At 31.9% G+C, this 16,998-nt stretch overlaps 1 protein-coding gene across 6 annotated transcripts in view; it reads right to left on the reverse strand.

The window, feature by feature from the left end:
* The window catches only part of CACNA2D1 (calcium voltage-gated channel auxiliary subunit alpha2delta 1), a 494,284-nt gene that overhangs the window by 48,623 nt on the left and 428,663 nt on the right, over positions 1-16,998 (reverse strand). For 2 of the 6 annotated variants that reach the window (XM_047096150.1, XM_047096149.1), the window contains exons 15-21: positions 16,285-16,374; positions 12,343-12,420; positions 10,241-10,315; positions 9,911-9,985; positions 6,801-6,857; positions 2,847-2,918; positions 1,436-1,507 (exon numbers count right to left, since the gene is read on the reverse strand). In XM_047096150.1, coding sequence (XP_046952106.1) covers positions 1,436-1,507; positions 2,847-2,918; positions 6,801-6,857; positions 9,911-9,985; positions 10,241-10,315; positions 12,343-12,420; positions 16,285-16,374 — 519 coding nt within the window. The remainder of the gene's footprint in view (positions 1-1,435; positions 1,508-2,846; positions 2,919-6,800; positions 6,858-9,910; positions 9,986-10,240; positions 10,316-12,342; positions 12,421-16,284; positions 16,375-16,998) is intronic. The other 4 variants (XM_047096155.1, XM_047096153.1, XM_047096154.1 and 1 more) reach the window with 2 other exon arrangements.

Raw genomic sequence — 16,998 nt, forward strand, 5'->3', positions numbered from 1 at the left:
TTTAAAATCTCTGTCGAATTTAACTGACTGCTGGACTAAATACTATTGTTTTCTATAATTTATTGATGAAATAAAAGTATCTAAGTCTTAAAACTTAATTTGGGAGAATAAAGTAAATGTATAATGCCAGATTCATTTTGTAACAACCATTCATGTTGTCTCCATACATCAAATATTCCTATGATTTACTGTATGTGTGTAGAGGACAGAGGCAGGAAGAACAGGAATTATGAGGTTTTTAGACTAGTAAAATTCTTAAAAAAAATAATGTTCACATATTTCATATTACTCATAAAAAATATGGCAAAAAATATGGCAAACTAGGAAAATATCAAGGTGACCCAAAACAAACAAAATTAATGTATAACTTGAGGATAGAATATGTAGGTCAAAGAGTTCTCGTTGGCAGAACAACACGGAAAAGTTGGCACAATTGTTGAATGGTTTACATCTTTCCTCGAGGAGTAAACGCGTTACGAGTATGGCTAAAGTCTAAGTAAAGAGAATTGACGTTTCAACAATGACTGTAATTGATATATACGTCCTCCTGTCTTCTGGTACTGGGGACTCCTAACGGTATTAAGTGAGAAAAGCCACCTGCTAATGAATGATCCCATTTGGATCCTAGCTCCACCCTAGACAAAGATCTGCTGAGGAACTCAAGAAATGTATACATTTAAAAAGGATAACAATGTGAGGAAAAGGATGTAAGTTATATACATACACTTACATTTCCAGGCTCCAAAGCCTCTGGATTCCATATATTTTTTAAATACTCAAATATGTGAATGTCTGTGTATTTACTCCACATGTGACTGATAATGGATAGACACACTGCTCATATACATAGTTCCTCCACATCAGTATCAAACAATATGAGTTTATTACTTATTTGTACCAGTGATTTATGGGTGTAGTTGGGTTATCTCTTGATTTAGTTTCAGATTTAAATGCAAGCCAATCATAAAGTGCATAAATAGTGATGGAAGATACACCAAAAAAAAAAAAGTAAATAATTAAAACACCAAACAAAATAATATATGGAACCCAACAATTAGAAGATCTGCATGTAGAAATCATATAACACAGCTATTACATATTTTCTTCAATTCTGCATGATGAAATGGCTAAGAACATGGCACAACATTAAATTGTGTTCTATTTCCTAAGATGATAAAAAAATGGAGACATGAAATATAATTTTCAAGAATATATTGTTATTAATGTAAAACATCAAGAAACATAAAGCAACATGCTTTAGAAAAATTAAAAAGAGTTAAAAATATTATTAAAAATACTCTTCCAGCAGACCTTAAAAAATGTTTACTTGAGACATCTCTGTTTTATAAATACTGCTTTAATACAAAAGACAAACTACCAATATAATTATGTATATATACGTTTTGTTTAAGAATGAGCCTGACTTAATCCTTACCTCATCTTGAGATTTAACCAGAGTTCTGAATGTTTTTTCTCCACTTTCTCCATCGATCATTTTATTTCGAATCTAAGGGAAGATAAAAGAATCACTTTATTGCAAGTATTCAAGTGACTACCATAATATGATTATTAAAGTATCGATATTTCAAGGTTTATACCTTATTTTACAAGAGACTGAATAAAAATAGGCTGGTTGTACCAGTAGTTGTAGTTTTCTCTGGGAATATTCTTTTAAAAAGTTACCACATTCTTTTAAGTTACCACGTTACAGTCATTTTACACATTTTAAAATAATAAAGGTATCCTTAATTATCTTCAGCCACCCCTTAATTTTTAAAATACAACTAATGAAAGAATAGTCGATTACTTTATGAGACTGATTGTGAGATGTAATAAGTTAAATAATATTATTAAAGTCACTCAGCGGCATCAGAGTCCCAACGACCATGCTCTTTATTATTACATGATCCTGTTCTATCACCTGAAAACACTTTATTACAAACATTCATTAATCACCTAAGACATCCCAGCACTATGTCTTGGTCTTGGGTAATAATAACGAATAATTACATTCTATTGTTCTACAGTGAGGGAGTCAATGTGTAAAACGCGTAAAGCAAGTGCCTATTAAAACACACCACGACAAATTCTCAAAGAAATATGGTGGCCTTTGCATAGATGAGAGGAGAAGTTAATCCATATAAAAGAATCTTAAAAATCTTTGCTCTTAAGCGCAAAAGCCGGATCCAAATGCTGGTCCTGCTACTTACTGGCTGATTAATGAGACAAGCTGTTTAACCTCTCTGGACCTAAAATCTATCCTCAGTTCAACAAATAAAGATAACATAATAATAGTATCTATTTCAAAGGCTGTTGAGAATCCATGACTGACACATATTATGTGCCTAATAAATATTATTATTAGTTATCCTTATTATTAAGGAAGACCCTCTCAGAGGAAATGGCATGCAGTTTTAGTTTTGAAATAAAATAGAAATGTTTCTGGCTTAAGTATACAAAGACAAACATGGCTGCTTTGCCCTTCACATTGCTCACTGGGTGGCTGGATGGTTACATTCCCTCCAACTTTTCTTTTAGCTCTGTAGCAATGTCCTCCATCTCTGCGTTGTTTATTGCAATTTGTAAGTTATATTTGTATTGAAATACTTAAAATACCTCTAACTATGGGATAAGAAAGAAAGAAACTAATGTCACACCCAACTAAAAATACTCATTCCTTTTCATATGATCATTTGCATAAGAGAACCCCTAGAAATTTTAAAGACAAACAACATTCACCATTGTGTGGACAGGATCTATGAGAGAAGATAACACAATGACGCTGCTCAACAGATACTGTGGAATGAATGAACCCCAGGATCTGACCTGATCAGGCACACACTCACCTCCACCTTAATGTCATTCTCTAATTCTGCATCAAGGAAATCCAAAGTTACTGGCTCCTGAGATTTGGGGTTCTACAGAGAAAATAATAATAATTAAGCATATATGACATTGAAAACTGATGTTGTATGTAAACAGTTCAATGTATATTCAAACACAAAAATAATTACATACAAGTTACTTACCTAAGGTGTATTAAACGGCTGACAAAACAGTTATACAAAGATATATTGTTTTGCATACATGTATTTTAAGATAATAATAGAGTAGGGGCTTGAGCTTTCAGTGAAGCAAGAAAATTTTAATTTGCCACCAACTGAAGACAGTCTCATTTCAAGTGGTATGTTAGATACTACATTTATAATTACAAGTTCCGTGTGAATATGACAATCAAAGACCTACTTGAAACTTTTTTTCTTTAAATAGGATGGAAAAGGAACAACATGAAGCCACGTGGATAACATACTTGGCAATAAAACAAAGGTAACATCTAAGTGATATACGTTTCTTTACCTGTGTTCTATAAAAAGTATGAAATGAGGGAAAATGTTTTAAAAACTAACTTTGAATTTGCTAAGTAAAACTATTCTAAACATACTCTTCTTAAGATGCATAAAGATGCAAGTTTGCTTTATATATTTGAATCTTAGAAATTTTACATTTGAATTTAATAAATTAAGTAAATTTTATAAGATAAAATACGTGGTCAAGTCATAAGGACTTTAATAAAGATTACCTATTGTAATTAAAATCTAACTAGAATATTAATCCTTGGGTTCACTAGATATGGTTTTCTGCTTTAATGTCTCCTACTGCTGCTTCTTGCTGGTGTGAATAAGTAAAATTAACTGTGGAATAAGGCATACTCTTTATTTCTATAACTATGTCAAATAAAACTGTTAGCTTGTCAAGTTTACCTCATATGACATTTAAAAATTTTCTCAATCATAAAATGAAGACTTATTTAGCTATTTGATAAAAAAAATACACTGATTATTTTATAACAATGCTAAGAATGTAACGTGCCATAACAGGTTATCAAAGTTTGTTCGAATAATCAAATCATAATAGGTGTCGATAATTTTACAACTAAATGATTTTAGAAACTGGATTTTTAATTTGGACTAAAATAAATACCACCAAAATGTGATAATTAATTAGATAGAAGTAATAAACACAAATTATGCTGTATTAGTGCAAGGTCACTGGAATTTTAGTGATTTCAGATTCACAGGCTCTTCCAAAATACATTCAGATTATCACTATTTTATTTATTTTTTATTTTTTTGGACCATCAATTGAACGAGATTATCACTATTTTAATTAAACACTGTTTGGACTGACTACCCAAAATAATAACAATAATTCAAATAAATTAAATAAACACTAACTTCAATGCTGAATGACATTATATATGGCATATATTTATTTTATAATTATGACAAAAATGCTTTCTTTCAAGATATAACTCCATTTAAATGATGACAGTTTATGATTCCTATGGGTTTTGATGAATGATGTTCTTAAAGGCAAATTAAAACAATAATCTCAACTGTGTCTCATGCTTTTATTTAAAAAATATTCACTACTCATGAGCTTGATGTCTGGAATCAGAAGATTCTAGAATATTACAAATGACTATTAGACTGCTTAATAGGTGATAATACTGACCATTGTTTGGATAGCAATATATTGGCTCAGAAGCAAATATTCATTTGAAATGTAACATAATTCATAAAGATAAAATAAAAATATTGAAAATAATTTCAATCCTTTGTTTAAAAAAATGAACCAAGAATGTCACTAACAAAAGGATACTCTAAATTGGACAATATAATTGAGAATCACTTCTTTAAAGTTCCCTGAAATAAATCCTCTTCACACAAACACCATAACAGCATTAAAAATTTAACATACTCACTGCAAAACAAAGTCAACATAATCAAAATCATAAAATATAAACATAAATAAGAATATTATCTTACATGCAATGGATAATGCATAGCATGACCAGACCCAAACAGCATGCATGGCGGAGGCATTATCGGGAAGAATTGGCAATATGAAGATCATGTCCCAATCCAACATATAAAGACACAGAGAAGAAAATGAAATCGTAAAAGCAAAATGTCAATGCAAAACTTGTACTTTTTAAATGGCAATCTAGCTGACCATTTTTAAAAGACCCATCATAGGCACAATGATTGAAAAATTCAAAAGCAGAAATTTATAATAAAAAGCACCAAGTGAATTTTGAGAACTGGAATCCAGTCCCTTCATTCCTAATGCTTTTGTTTGATATTTTAAATATATAACACTTTTCATGTGTATAATTTTAGTATCAGCTGACATAAAGACAACAACATTTGTAGAACTAAAAGGCAGAGTGCCTTTAAACAGATTTTAAATAGAAATAATTAGTGCTTAGGATGATTAAAAATATTACATAGTTCAAAAAATATTCCTAAAATTCTAAAGTCTTGTATGGTTGCTAGTTTGCCATTTGAGGTTTCCTTAGAAAGAAAGTAAAAATAAAACAAACCATTTTTCAGGTTGTTTATTTTCAAATTATATTATAACATTTACATGCAACATTTGAAAGTACTGTAAAATGAAAATTTGCTAGGATATACATGAATGCAAAAAGTATAATTTAAGATAATACACAAAAAGAAGCATGCAAGGAGAGTAACAGGAGACAATTTAATAAATCAAGAAAATACACTAATTTCATTTTAACCTCTACAGGAGTCATAAAAGATATGAAGACTGATGCAACAACATGAAGTTCAGATTGCACAGAGTTCTAGAGCTAGAAGAAAATTGAAGTTTCTTTTAATCCAGTGGCTCTGCAACTTTAGAACAACCTGGAAAGCTTGAAATACTATTTATTAACTTGGGTCCCGTCCCTGGTCACATTAGTTCAGAATTTTCAGGAGATGGAGCTCTCCTTAGCAGGAGAGGGGCAGAGAGAGATATTCTGTGTCTTTCTTTCTCTCTCTGCCCCTCTCCTGCTAATGCTCGGTCTCTCTCTCTCTCTCTCTCTCTCTCTCAAAAATAAATAAACATTAAAAAAATTAAAAAACAACAACAACCATTATTCAATCCTCCTACTTTTCCAATGAAGAAGTTAAAGTAAAATGAGGTTGAATGGGGTAAAATAGTTTAATAATATCTTCTCAATATCATACTACCTGTCCATAATAATGCCACTAACTTTTTTTAGAGCAATGATAGGATTACATATAAAACATTAAATCATACTGAAATTCCTTCGGAATTCTGAAATTCTGTAACTGTAACAATTCTCATACTGTACTGTACTAAACTGTAGGAAGTATCCTCTCTACTGATTATTTTTAATGTAATTATAGAAATATGCACACATAAAGTAACATTTAAATTTTGTTGACAAAAGCGAAAAGATTTTGCAATGAACTTGTCAGGCAATAACAATTTACAATATTTATGTGCAATTCTGGGCATTTTTAATTAGCTTAAGGGAAGTTTCTCTAATCTCTAATCCTAAGACACACTTTAGAAATTCAAAGAAATTTTGGCCTGCAATGTATGGTTTACAGAAACTATCACACCAGAACTGTCTTTTTATTTCCACTTTGAAGTTAATTTTACAAGCACTTGTTAGGAAAACATGGATTGGACACTAATTTCACAATTTTAATAACAAATTTACTTTTAGAAGCCATCTCATTACAGTTGTTCTGATTAACGACATTACATAATTTGCTAGCAATCTTAAGTTAGCAAATGCATACCCCCTGCCATCATTAATAATGCTTTTGCTCCAGTTTGAGAAACGATGCTCATCTCCAACTCATGCTCTGGAAGCTTGATGTCAGGAAAGGCAGCATTAATCAGATGCTTTAGGAAGAGAAGCTTAATCTCAACTCTGATTTAGCGTATTTGAAGCCACTGCTAACTTCATTCACAGTTACCTGAACATTGGGTCTCCTTTTTCTTAAATTAATTGTTGGTATACCTACACCAATAGGCTGAAGCAACAGAAAGGTGGTAATTCATCATGCTACATTTCAACACAGGTAAGGCTTCTATCCTACAATCAATTTTGATCAGATATTTCCTTGATCAGCAGCAGGTATCACAGAGTTCATGACATGTCAACAAATAAAATGAATGTTTCAAAATACTGGTGGTGTATAAAAAATGTTATGCTAGTAAAAGTATTCAAAAAATTGTTTAGGAGCATATTTTAGTATCTTCCTTTTTTCCTAAAAAAGTACATATTTGGAAAGTGAGAAAAGTATTTTGTCTCAGACAACTTTAATGCTGATTAAAAAAAAAAAATCCTGCAGATTTTAGAATTTACATGATTCAAATGTGTTAAAATATAATTATTATAAGATATTGAGAAGTGTCAACATTAAGCCCTTAAAATTTGTGGCTTTGTTTTCTGAAGTGTTATCAAATGTTGTATCTGTGGAACTAAAGGAGAATTTAATCCTAACACTGTAGATTTATTTTAAATATTGACTTCTAATGTGTGGATTATGCACAACTTCCTATACAATAAATATTTATTAAGATTGACCAAATAAAGTATCTTATAAGTGTACCCAATCTGGTTATTTTTATGAAACAAAAAGTAAGAAATGTAAAATGCATTTTGGAATAAAGCAGGATGCATAATCCAGTACTTGTCAAATGTGGTCATGGTGGAGACATGAGGAGATTAGCAATGAATGCTTAGAAAATTAGATATGTAAAAGGTTTATACCTACTTTATTTCCTGAGATTCTAGCCTTTTTGAAGGATACTCATACTGCCTTCTACAAACTACAAAATTGTACTGAAATAACTTAAGATTATAATTTCAGGAAGAAAACACAAGGCATTCAACAAAGAATACTTGCAATAACACTAGACTTTGACCTTATTTAAAAAAAAGGGGGGGTATTATGGAACAGCATTATCTTCCTTTATTTCTACTGGTAAATTTCTGATGAAAGCACTGAGAATAATTTTGTTAGTATACTAGTGGTTACCGTATCTGTCCTTTGTACTTGTCAATTTGTAAAACAAACAAGATGTCTTACACTCTATCATCCTTTTATGCAGTTCTTTGGTCTACCTGCAAAGCATGCACCATCACCCACAAAACACAAATAATGTTTAATCTAATGATGAGAATTCACAAGCGTATTTAATTCACAAGCATAAATTTCAAAGAACACATCAATTGTTCAAACGTATTTTAATGGTTTTGTAAAATAGTATTTTTTCAATATCTTTGTTGCACACTTGCTTCTAATAATTTCCTCTGCAAAAATATGAAAAGTTAACATAGTCCTAAAAAAAAAACCACCTGGGCTGTAATAATGCTTTCTATAAAATTTATATTTTTGTTGTAATTATATGAGTGTTAGTAAATTATTCCAAATCTGAGACAAATAGATGTTAACATCAAATAGTAGTAAAATTTTTCTATGTAAATAGTGGTTATCAGAAGAATGTATAAAAGGGGGAAAACCTTTTTCAAATTATTGCCTTTAAATGATAGATTTATATACATTGTATGTACATTATTCTCATTATTATTCTTTATTATTTTGTCTGTGATATATTTTACTTCCTTTTGGAGAAGGGGTTAAGACCTACAATCATAAAAATGGGGATCCTTCACACCTTTCAACACGTTACATTGTTACTGCTTTTAAATCACTTCAGTTGTGGGAACATAAATTAAAATATATTGGATATACAAAAACCAAACAATGGCATTGCAAATTTTTAAAAAATCTTAAAAATATTTAAAAAGATACAAATTTTCAACTTGACAAAATCATAGAATATTAGGCTAATCATAAATAACTCTATTAAGAGGAACTTAACAGGACATATTTATAAAGGCCTGTGATAGACTAATGATAATGGGGAGAAATGTCTATACCATTTTTATAATAAAATAACCACTTTAAATATAGTGCAGAATGAGAGGCAGCTACATTTGATTAGCTAATATGTAGATCATGATGGAGTTTATATGGAAATAAATTCCCAAGTGAACTTTTAAAATCATCACATTTCCTACAACCACTTAGTACGTTTTTGCATTCAATATCAATGGTTCTTAATTATCATTGATTTGAAAAGTATTTAAATGACTCAACATTAAATGTATGTGTGTTTACGAATATACTTGTGTATGTCCAAAGATATCACTAACATTAACTATTCGTGACCGAGGGAAAGAAGATAGTATGACTAAATCTGGATGTATTTCCCTCTAGCACGGGTTAAAGTATCTTCAGTGTTATCTCCAAAGTTAAGCAACAACTTGAAGATGCTCATAACTTACAATTATGTAATATGATTTTGCCAGTTTTTATTTCCAGATAAATATATTTCATCCTACCTGTGAAGCACTAATGGAAAGTGAAAGAAGCTGGATAAGACATTTAGGAAAATATTTCATATCTTAGCATAGAGATTAGAATAAAAAGTTCATCTATGTGATTTTGTCACTCTCTGATGACTCCCTGATTAATAAACACCCCCCAGTTCTGAAGCTCATCCCATGGAGTTGTACTTATTGAATTTCATTCCTATTTTTTTAAGCATGCTCAAAAGTAGAAAGAAAAAAGCACTTTGGGAGATGAAAAGGAGAGATAATTACTAGAAAAAAGGGTGATGGAAAATATGATCTGTGCATAGAAGAACATTACTTTTATTTATCAGGTTCACACCCATCTGGGGCAATCTCCTCACTACCTTACAGTCTTAATCAAAATCCCAAGGGGATGTGTGAACTCAGGCATGGGGCGATAATGGCTGTCTTTGAGTTGTGAATATTGGTTAAATATTCCATAGGAATATGGGACAACTAAATTGGTAAGAGAAAATGAATAGTGCTTTCACACTTTCATATATTATAAACTGTGGTCTTGTCATGTATTAACATTACAGACCTAATGTTCCTTTATATTTAGTGCTATATAATGAATTTAAAGATGACAAATCTATTAAGAGCATTAACCATTAATTTTACAGAATTGCATTAATCACTGTAAACAAATTATATACATACCTTTGGCTGAAGATTTGGATGTAATAAAACATAACCATTAGGATCAATTGCAAAATAATAGCCATTGGGGCAGAGCTGGAAAAAAAAAGTTAAAAATCCCTGGGTCACAGTCAGAAATCACATTCTTTAAAGATAAAAAATTCTTAACACATTTTAAAGCATGAAGAAAGACAGCATAGTATCTTTATATTATTTTAAAGACCTTAACATTTAGTTCATTCGGTAAGTTAACTACATGATTTTTGAGGATTACTTAAATGTTTTATAGACAGCTAAATTAGTACAGAGCTCTAAAATAAAAAGATACCCAAAGAGTAAATTTCATCTTACTGTAAAACGTGGTGTTAGTCGCTTAATATCTTCCAAAGATACATCAACCCCCATCACACCAAGAATTAGCTGGTTCTATAATAAAAGATAGCAAAAAGGTAGTCTATTTTGGATTAAAAAAATGCACATATTTCTACACAATTATTATATATGTTCATCCTTTTGCTTGACAATAGTTATATTCCAATCTAGCTTAAACACTTTTAAGGGTGAAACAGCTTTTGATACCAATTTACAATGATTCCCACCTTTGTTTACCCAGGACTTTATCATTGTGAATGAAATCCTGATGACTGTGGCTAAAATAGAAAATGTAGGGTTTTTTTTGTTTTTTTTTTTTTAAGTAGACATAATGCTCAGCATGGAGCCCAACATGGGGCTCGAACTCACAACCCTTAAACCAAGACCTAAGCTGAAATCAAGAGTTGGACACTTAACCTACTGAGCTACCCAGGTGCCCCAGGAAACTTATTTGATGCCCCTTGTACTCATTATCTCTAATATTTAATTGCTATTGTACAGTCAGTTGTAGCTGTATGTGTGTTTGATAGATACCAAACATGGGCATCCAAGCTTTAGTTGCAAGTCAACAAGGGCTATGTGGCAAACTGCTATCATAATCTTCTCAGGGACATTAAAGACAAAAATGGTGTTAAAATTTAGAATCAGGAATTTCAGTTTTAAATAGAATTATATAAACTAAAAAATAAATTAAAATGTTACAACGAAAATTATAAAATCCATTCAATAGTTATCATGAGAACACCAAAAATTTTGCGTAGGTGCACAAACAGTGAGAAAGTTATATCAACTATATTCTTTTGTCATGGACCAATTCTGGTCTCAGCAAACCCTCCAAATTAAAGCAATCCCTTAGTCCATCTGAATAGTTACAGAATTACTCCTTTATGGGTTAAATTATTTAGAACCCAGAGATCTTTTAGAATGACAATGGGTTCCTGGGGCCCCTGGGTGGCTCAGTCAGATAAGCATCCAACTCTTGATTTTGGCCCAGGTCACGATCTCACGATTCATGGGTTTGAGCCCCACATACGGCTCGGTGCTGACCATATGGAGCCTGCTTAGAATTCTCTCTCTGCCCTTCCCCTTCCCCCTCAAAATAAAGAAACTTTAAAAAAAAAAAAAAAAACCTAACATTTTTGATGGCCACATTATAAAAGTAAAGAGTTCAACTGAAGTTTATAATAACTGAACAAATAATAAGTGCAACAGACTTCATTATGCCATAAACTGGAAATAAATTCCCCTCCAGTCTGGAATGTCAAACAAAGCCTAAAATGAATATATAGTGTTTAAAAAAAAAAATTCTTAACTTGTCCCGCAATCTAAAATTCTTTCTGATGCAATTTAAGAAACAGGAATGCAACCCTACTTTAAAATCAAAAGTATTTTAAAAATGAGTGGAATCTAACAAGTACAATTTTTCAGAATTTTTAAGTTGGTAGCATCTCATTGCCTTGACAATATTTCCAGTGCTGCAGAAGTCAACATTTTTATGACACTCATGTAGTATTTTTCTTCAATCTTTAAAAACAGAAAACAAAATAGAGCTCTTCATGTTTTAAAAATATTTTTTTGAGAGCTATTCATTTTATATCAGATGCTTAAGTTACATGATGATTTAAAAACAAAACAAAACAAAAACTACTGTCTGAATGGGAGCTGGAGGAGGAATGTTTCAATAAAAATACATACATACACCAGAGACAAACATTACCATGGTTTTGTTGTTCGGATTTTTCTTTCTGAGCTCCATGGTTATCTTAGATACATTTAAAAAATGTGGACACAATAGTATTGCCCATCTGTCATGTAATTACTCCCAGGGACTGAACTTGTGTTCTCATCAGTTCATAGTTAAACAGAGTTATGTTGAATCCTGACTCTGGGGAATCAGAGAACTTGACCTGCATTTCCTTTTTCCCAGGTGGTTATCACATAGGCAGCTGTTGCCTCTTACTTCTGGTCTCACAAGACAGTTACATTCTATGTATTTCCTTATAGAAATATCTTATCCACACTGAGCTTTGACGTCACAGTTTATCATTTATTATTATTAATTTTATCAATTAACTTTTAACCTTTAAGTTTGTCTTATTTTCAACTTGGCCAGTTATGTTGAAGACCGGAAGAGTTCCAGTAATGACAAGTCCTAGTTCCTAAAAATAGATTCAGAAAGAAAAAGGCAAATTAGACTTACAATTTAAACTTTGTCATTCTGAATTAGTCTTTGGTATTTGACACTGCATTTTATGGTTACATTATAAAGAGACACAAATACCTAGTAAATGATTTTGAAAGCTTTTTCACAATGTTTGTCTTTAAAAAATCAATTAAAACATCTGAGAAATAATGAGAGTCTATTAGGCAGCTATTGAAGCCCACAACCTCTACAATAATAGTCTCAGAGAGCACTGCAAATAACTCAAAATTATAAAAACTCAAATTACACTAAATATTTCAGTAACCCTGCCCCTCCACTCTTTTGTTCACAGGGATTCCATGAACAGAGTGCTATGAAAATATTGTTATATAATTTGTTTGCCTTCCTTTGTGTAGTTTCATTCTTATTTTTTTCATGCCCTAAGCCAAAGGCTTCATGTTAAATCATAAATGTATAGCAGAATAAAGAGAAGAAACAAGTTATCAATATCACATCTGCAATCATCTGGTAAATACTATGTTGTTCTAAACAAGCAATAATGCTTCTAAACACCCTCTAAGACAAATAGCATTTTTTGACAAAGTCAAATAATGTAGCTAACTGTAAGCATCAAATGCAATAGTCTGGTCATAAAGCAGTTTAGTCTAACAAAAGTAATGACCTAGTGTCAACCAGCATGTTGATCATTTCAAATATTAAATGAATCCATGGAGATTCGTTGAAATAAGGCAATTTTCAAGTCAGAGGGTTTTTGTTTTTGTTTTTTTTATTACTGCTATCTGCAGCCATTTTATATATATATATATATATATATATACACACACACACACACACACACACACACACACATATATATATTTACCATTATTACCATATATATATTATATATTATTTACCATTATTTCATGTCAAAACTACATTTAAAAAATCACACTTTAAAATAATTTAAAAGTTATTATTAAAAATTTCAAATTTGCTGAGAAAATATTAGTAATCATGTGAATAATGACCCTAAATCCAAATCTCATGACCCTTGTTCTAATTCCAGAAACATCCTGGCTTCACAGAGAAATAGTTTATAATTGTACATGTGAGAAACCCCAAAACAATGGGAAGTGAATTTAAAGTGGAAGAACAAACAGAGAGAGAGGCTTTCACCAGAACAAGATACCAAACTGTTTGGGACAAATACAATTAAGGAATCAACCACACATAATTGGTGCATGATGATATACATGTGGGCTCTCTGTTCAGTTCTAAGCACGACTATTCAACAATGGAAACATCCTTCAAAATGCAAATTCATATTCACAATGAAAACTTTCTACCTCAATAAAATCAGATTAGAGATAACTCATAAAACTGGACTCCAAAACACAATTTAGTAAATATTCGTTTTGGAGAGATTTCTATTCGTTATAATGCATAGTTTTAAAAAAGCTAGCATGATACACGATAAAGTATATACGAGGCAATCATTTTCTGCACATCACTTTGCATTTCTACAGAGTATGGTAATGTGCTTCTAAATATGGTAACATGTGCCCTAAAATGAGACACTAGACTTCTAACATAGGAGATGAAATCATCAATGAACTCATTGGTACCCAATTTCCATTTCCTTCTTCATTGATTAAGCAGACAAAAAATTTGTACAAATTCCTAGGGAACAATTTAGAGAAATAAGACAAGATTTCTGCTCTCCTGGAATTTATCTGGTATTTTTATATTTTCTTGATTCCAACTCTTTTCATCTCTTTTTTTTATCCAAAGAATCTCACTTTATCTCCCAAATAAAATGAACCCTCCACAATATTGTTCCAGTCTGCTCCTGTTCTTAACTCCCATTAGCTCTCAAAGTGAGTGAGGTACCATTTTTCAACATACCCAGCCCTTGCCTGACTCATACTATACCCTCTTTGTGTGGTTTCACTAGTTCCCACCAATTGTAGAAACTTTACCTTGATTCTTATGTTCAGCTAAACTGTCACCATCTTTTAAACTCACCCTACACCACCCCCAAATATATGGCTTCTTTCTTCTGAATTTCCAGAGTTCTTTTCATTTTTTTTTCATTATATTTTGTCTTGGAACGTGTTTACATTTTTTTTCTTAATGTAACCAAGATATACTGACCAGCATATATTGCGAATCTGCCACATGCAGCGATTACAGACAAGTAATTAGAAATACAAGACCATCACTTTTCATTCTCAAGATGGTAAAAGAATGCTCTACGTGTCTCCTGACTAGCCAATTCATGTGCCTCTTTTTTTTTTTTCTTGCTTTACATTTAGTTTCAGCTTATAGAACAGCATGTTTAGAACCAGAATCTCTTCCTAATGTCATCTGTGCTATCAGTGAGAACCTTACCAACAATGTAGACGTGCCGGTTAATGAACTTCTGGTCATAGGAAATCCTACAGGGCATAATTATTGACTCCTCCTATCATACTCTGTCCTGTGATGGATTCGGAAAAATGAAACATTTTGGCCATAGCTTTAGATGACCATGTGACCTTAAATAAATATGTGATGTCAAGAAGGAACACTGGATGGTAATTTTAGCTAGGATTTGAGGTAAGCAAGCTTCACTTTATCTTTCGTAGCATGCAAAGCTGCTGTTAATAGTGCCTATTTTTCTTCCAACTTCCTGTATATGTTTATTTTACAAGAACCAAATGATAAGTAATTGTAAATGGACTGCGTGTTGCCCTTTGGGGTCACGATTGCATTCAGGGAAGTAGTATCAGCATATAACTGTACTCCAAGGAGGAAAAAGGGTTAGTGAATCAGCATTTACTTTTCAGGGCTTAGGATTTTGGTTCTCTGTGGTATGTTACACATTAGTCAAATCATTAATAAAGTCTTCTCATCAAGATTAAGCATATGTATATATCTTAAGCATGATATTTACTATTTGCAACTTTAATACAAGGAAAGTTGGAGTTACATTAGACAAGTTTTCTCAGTTTCAGCTCTAATGATCTTTTGAATAATTCTTTGTTGTACGTTGCATGCATGTGCATGGGGTGAGGGGACTGTCCTGTGTGGCGTATGACATTTAGGAGCCTCCCTGGCCTCTACCCATGACATGTCAGCAGCAACCCCTGCCCATCCCAGTCACGACAACAGAAAATATCCATAGATATATCCAAATGACCTGTGAGTGGCAAAAACTCCTCCAGTTCAGAACCACTGCCTTGAAATATGATAGGATACTTAGATTAAAATTTGAGTTTCACAATGGACAACTTAACATGTTTCTGTTACATCACACCACATGTGATCATTTTAATGGCTTAGTTCCATAAAAATCTGGGGTTGAATCTCAAACAAGAGATGATATATCAAGAGGCTAATAGGTTCGTGATGATTTCAGAGTAGGGTCAGATTATCTGCCTATTTAATTGCATGTACTTCTGAGCTTTGTTGGGTCTGGCTTGAGTTGTGGAGGCAATACATGCTTCTGCCAACTGAAGTCTATTATTAAAATATTTCAAAATTTTTGCTTAAAGTCTGCAGTAGCAGGGACTCATTCACTTGACTTTAGGTTTTTTTTTTTTTTTACATAAAAATTCAGAAAGTTATTGAAATGCCTGTAAATTCAAGATTTGAGTTGTGAAACTCCACACTCTCAACAGATCACCTAAAAAATAAAGTTAACACTTTACATGTATGGTTAGATAAGACAAGGTTTTTATGTATATTATCTAAATTCTAGCAAAGAAGGGTGTGATAGAAGGACTTTCAGACAGGACTTAATGAATTGGAAAAGATAAATGTCACCTAGAAAGATGCAGAAACGAGCTGTGTGCTTTTGTTAGGACACTCTTTGGTTGAAAAGCCAATCTCTTACCAGTGCATCTAGATACACATTTGTCCACTGGACTTGCTTTGCTTTGTCCCCTGCTAAAACCATTGGTCTTCCCAGAACATCCAAGTACTCCTATATTTTAAAGAAAAAAAAAAAAAAGGTTAGGGGGTTGAAAAAAAGAAATGCCGTAGTAAAAACAAAAACAAAAAACTCCACAGAAGAAAATTATCTAGAGTTAAAAATGAATATGGAATCAAAGTTATTAAGGGAGTAAGTGTATAATCATTTAATTGCTATTTTAGGTATACCATAAATGGTACGTCTACATACTTTGAATCAACAGTACTTAACTCATATTATTTATACAGTAGATCTACCCCCGTTTTTTTCTAATACCAAAACATTCTTTTTCTAAGGTACAGCCAATGATAGGTGAAATACGTTCCTTGTGAATTGTTTTATGTTAATCTAAACTATTTAAGGCTCTGTGATTTACTGGATGGAAGTGCACAAATTTGAAATCATAAAGCAGCCACATACTTGCTTTCATATCACAGACTGTTTGGCTGAAATTCAAAACTACATTTAAACATATCAAAAAATAAATGCAACACTGTGCCAAATAAGACATCAGACTCTAGTGCAGCTGCTGTTTCATTTCAACATAAAACACAGTCAGTATTCAGTTCCACAAATGCCATGTTATTTGTGCTACATCTTGCCTTAGTCTATTTTGTGGATCTTCAGTTATGTTTA

This window comes from Lynx rufus, unplaced genomic scaffold (genome assembly GCF_022079265.1).
Source record: "Lynx rufus isolate CCGP_SWC_20201006 ecotype Redwood Valley unplaced genomic scaffold, mLynRuf1.p SCAF_4, whole genome shotgun sequence".
Taxonomy (NCBI): domain Eukaryota; kingdom Metazoa; phylum Chordata; class Mammalia; order Carnivora; family Felidae; genus Lynx; species Lynx rufus.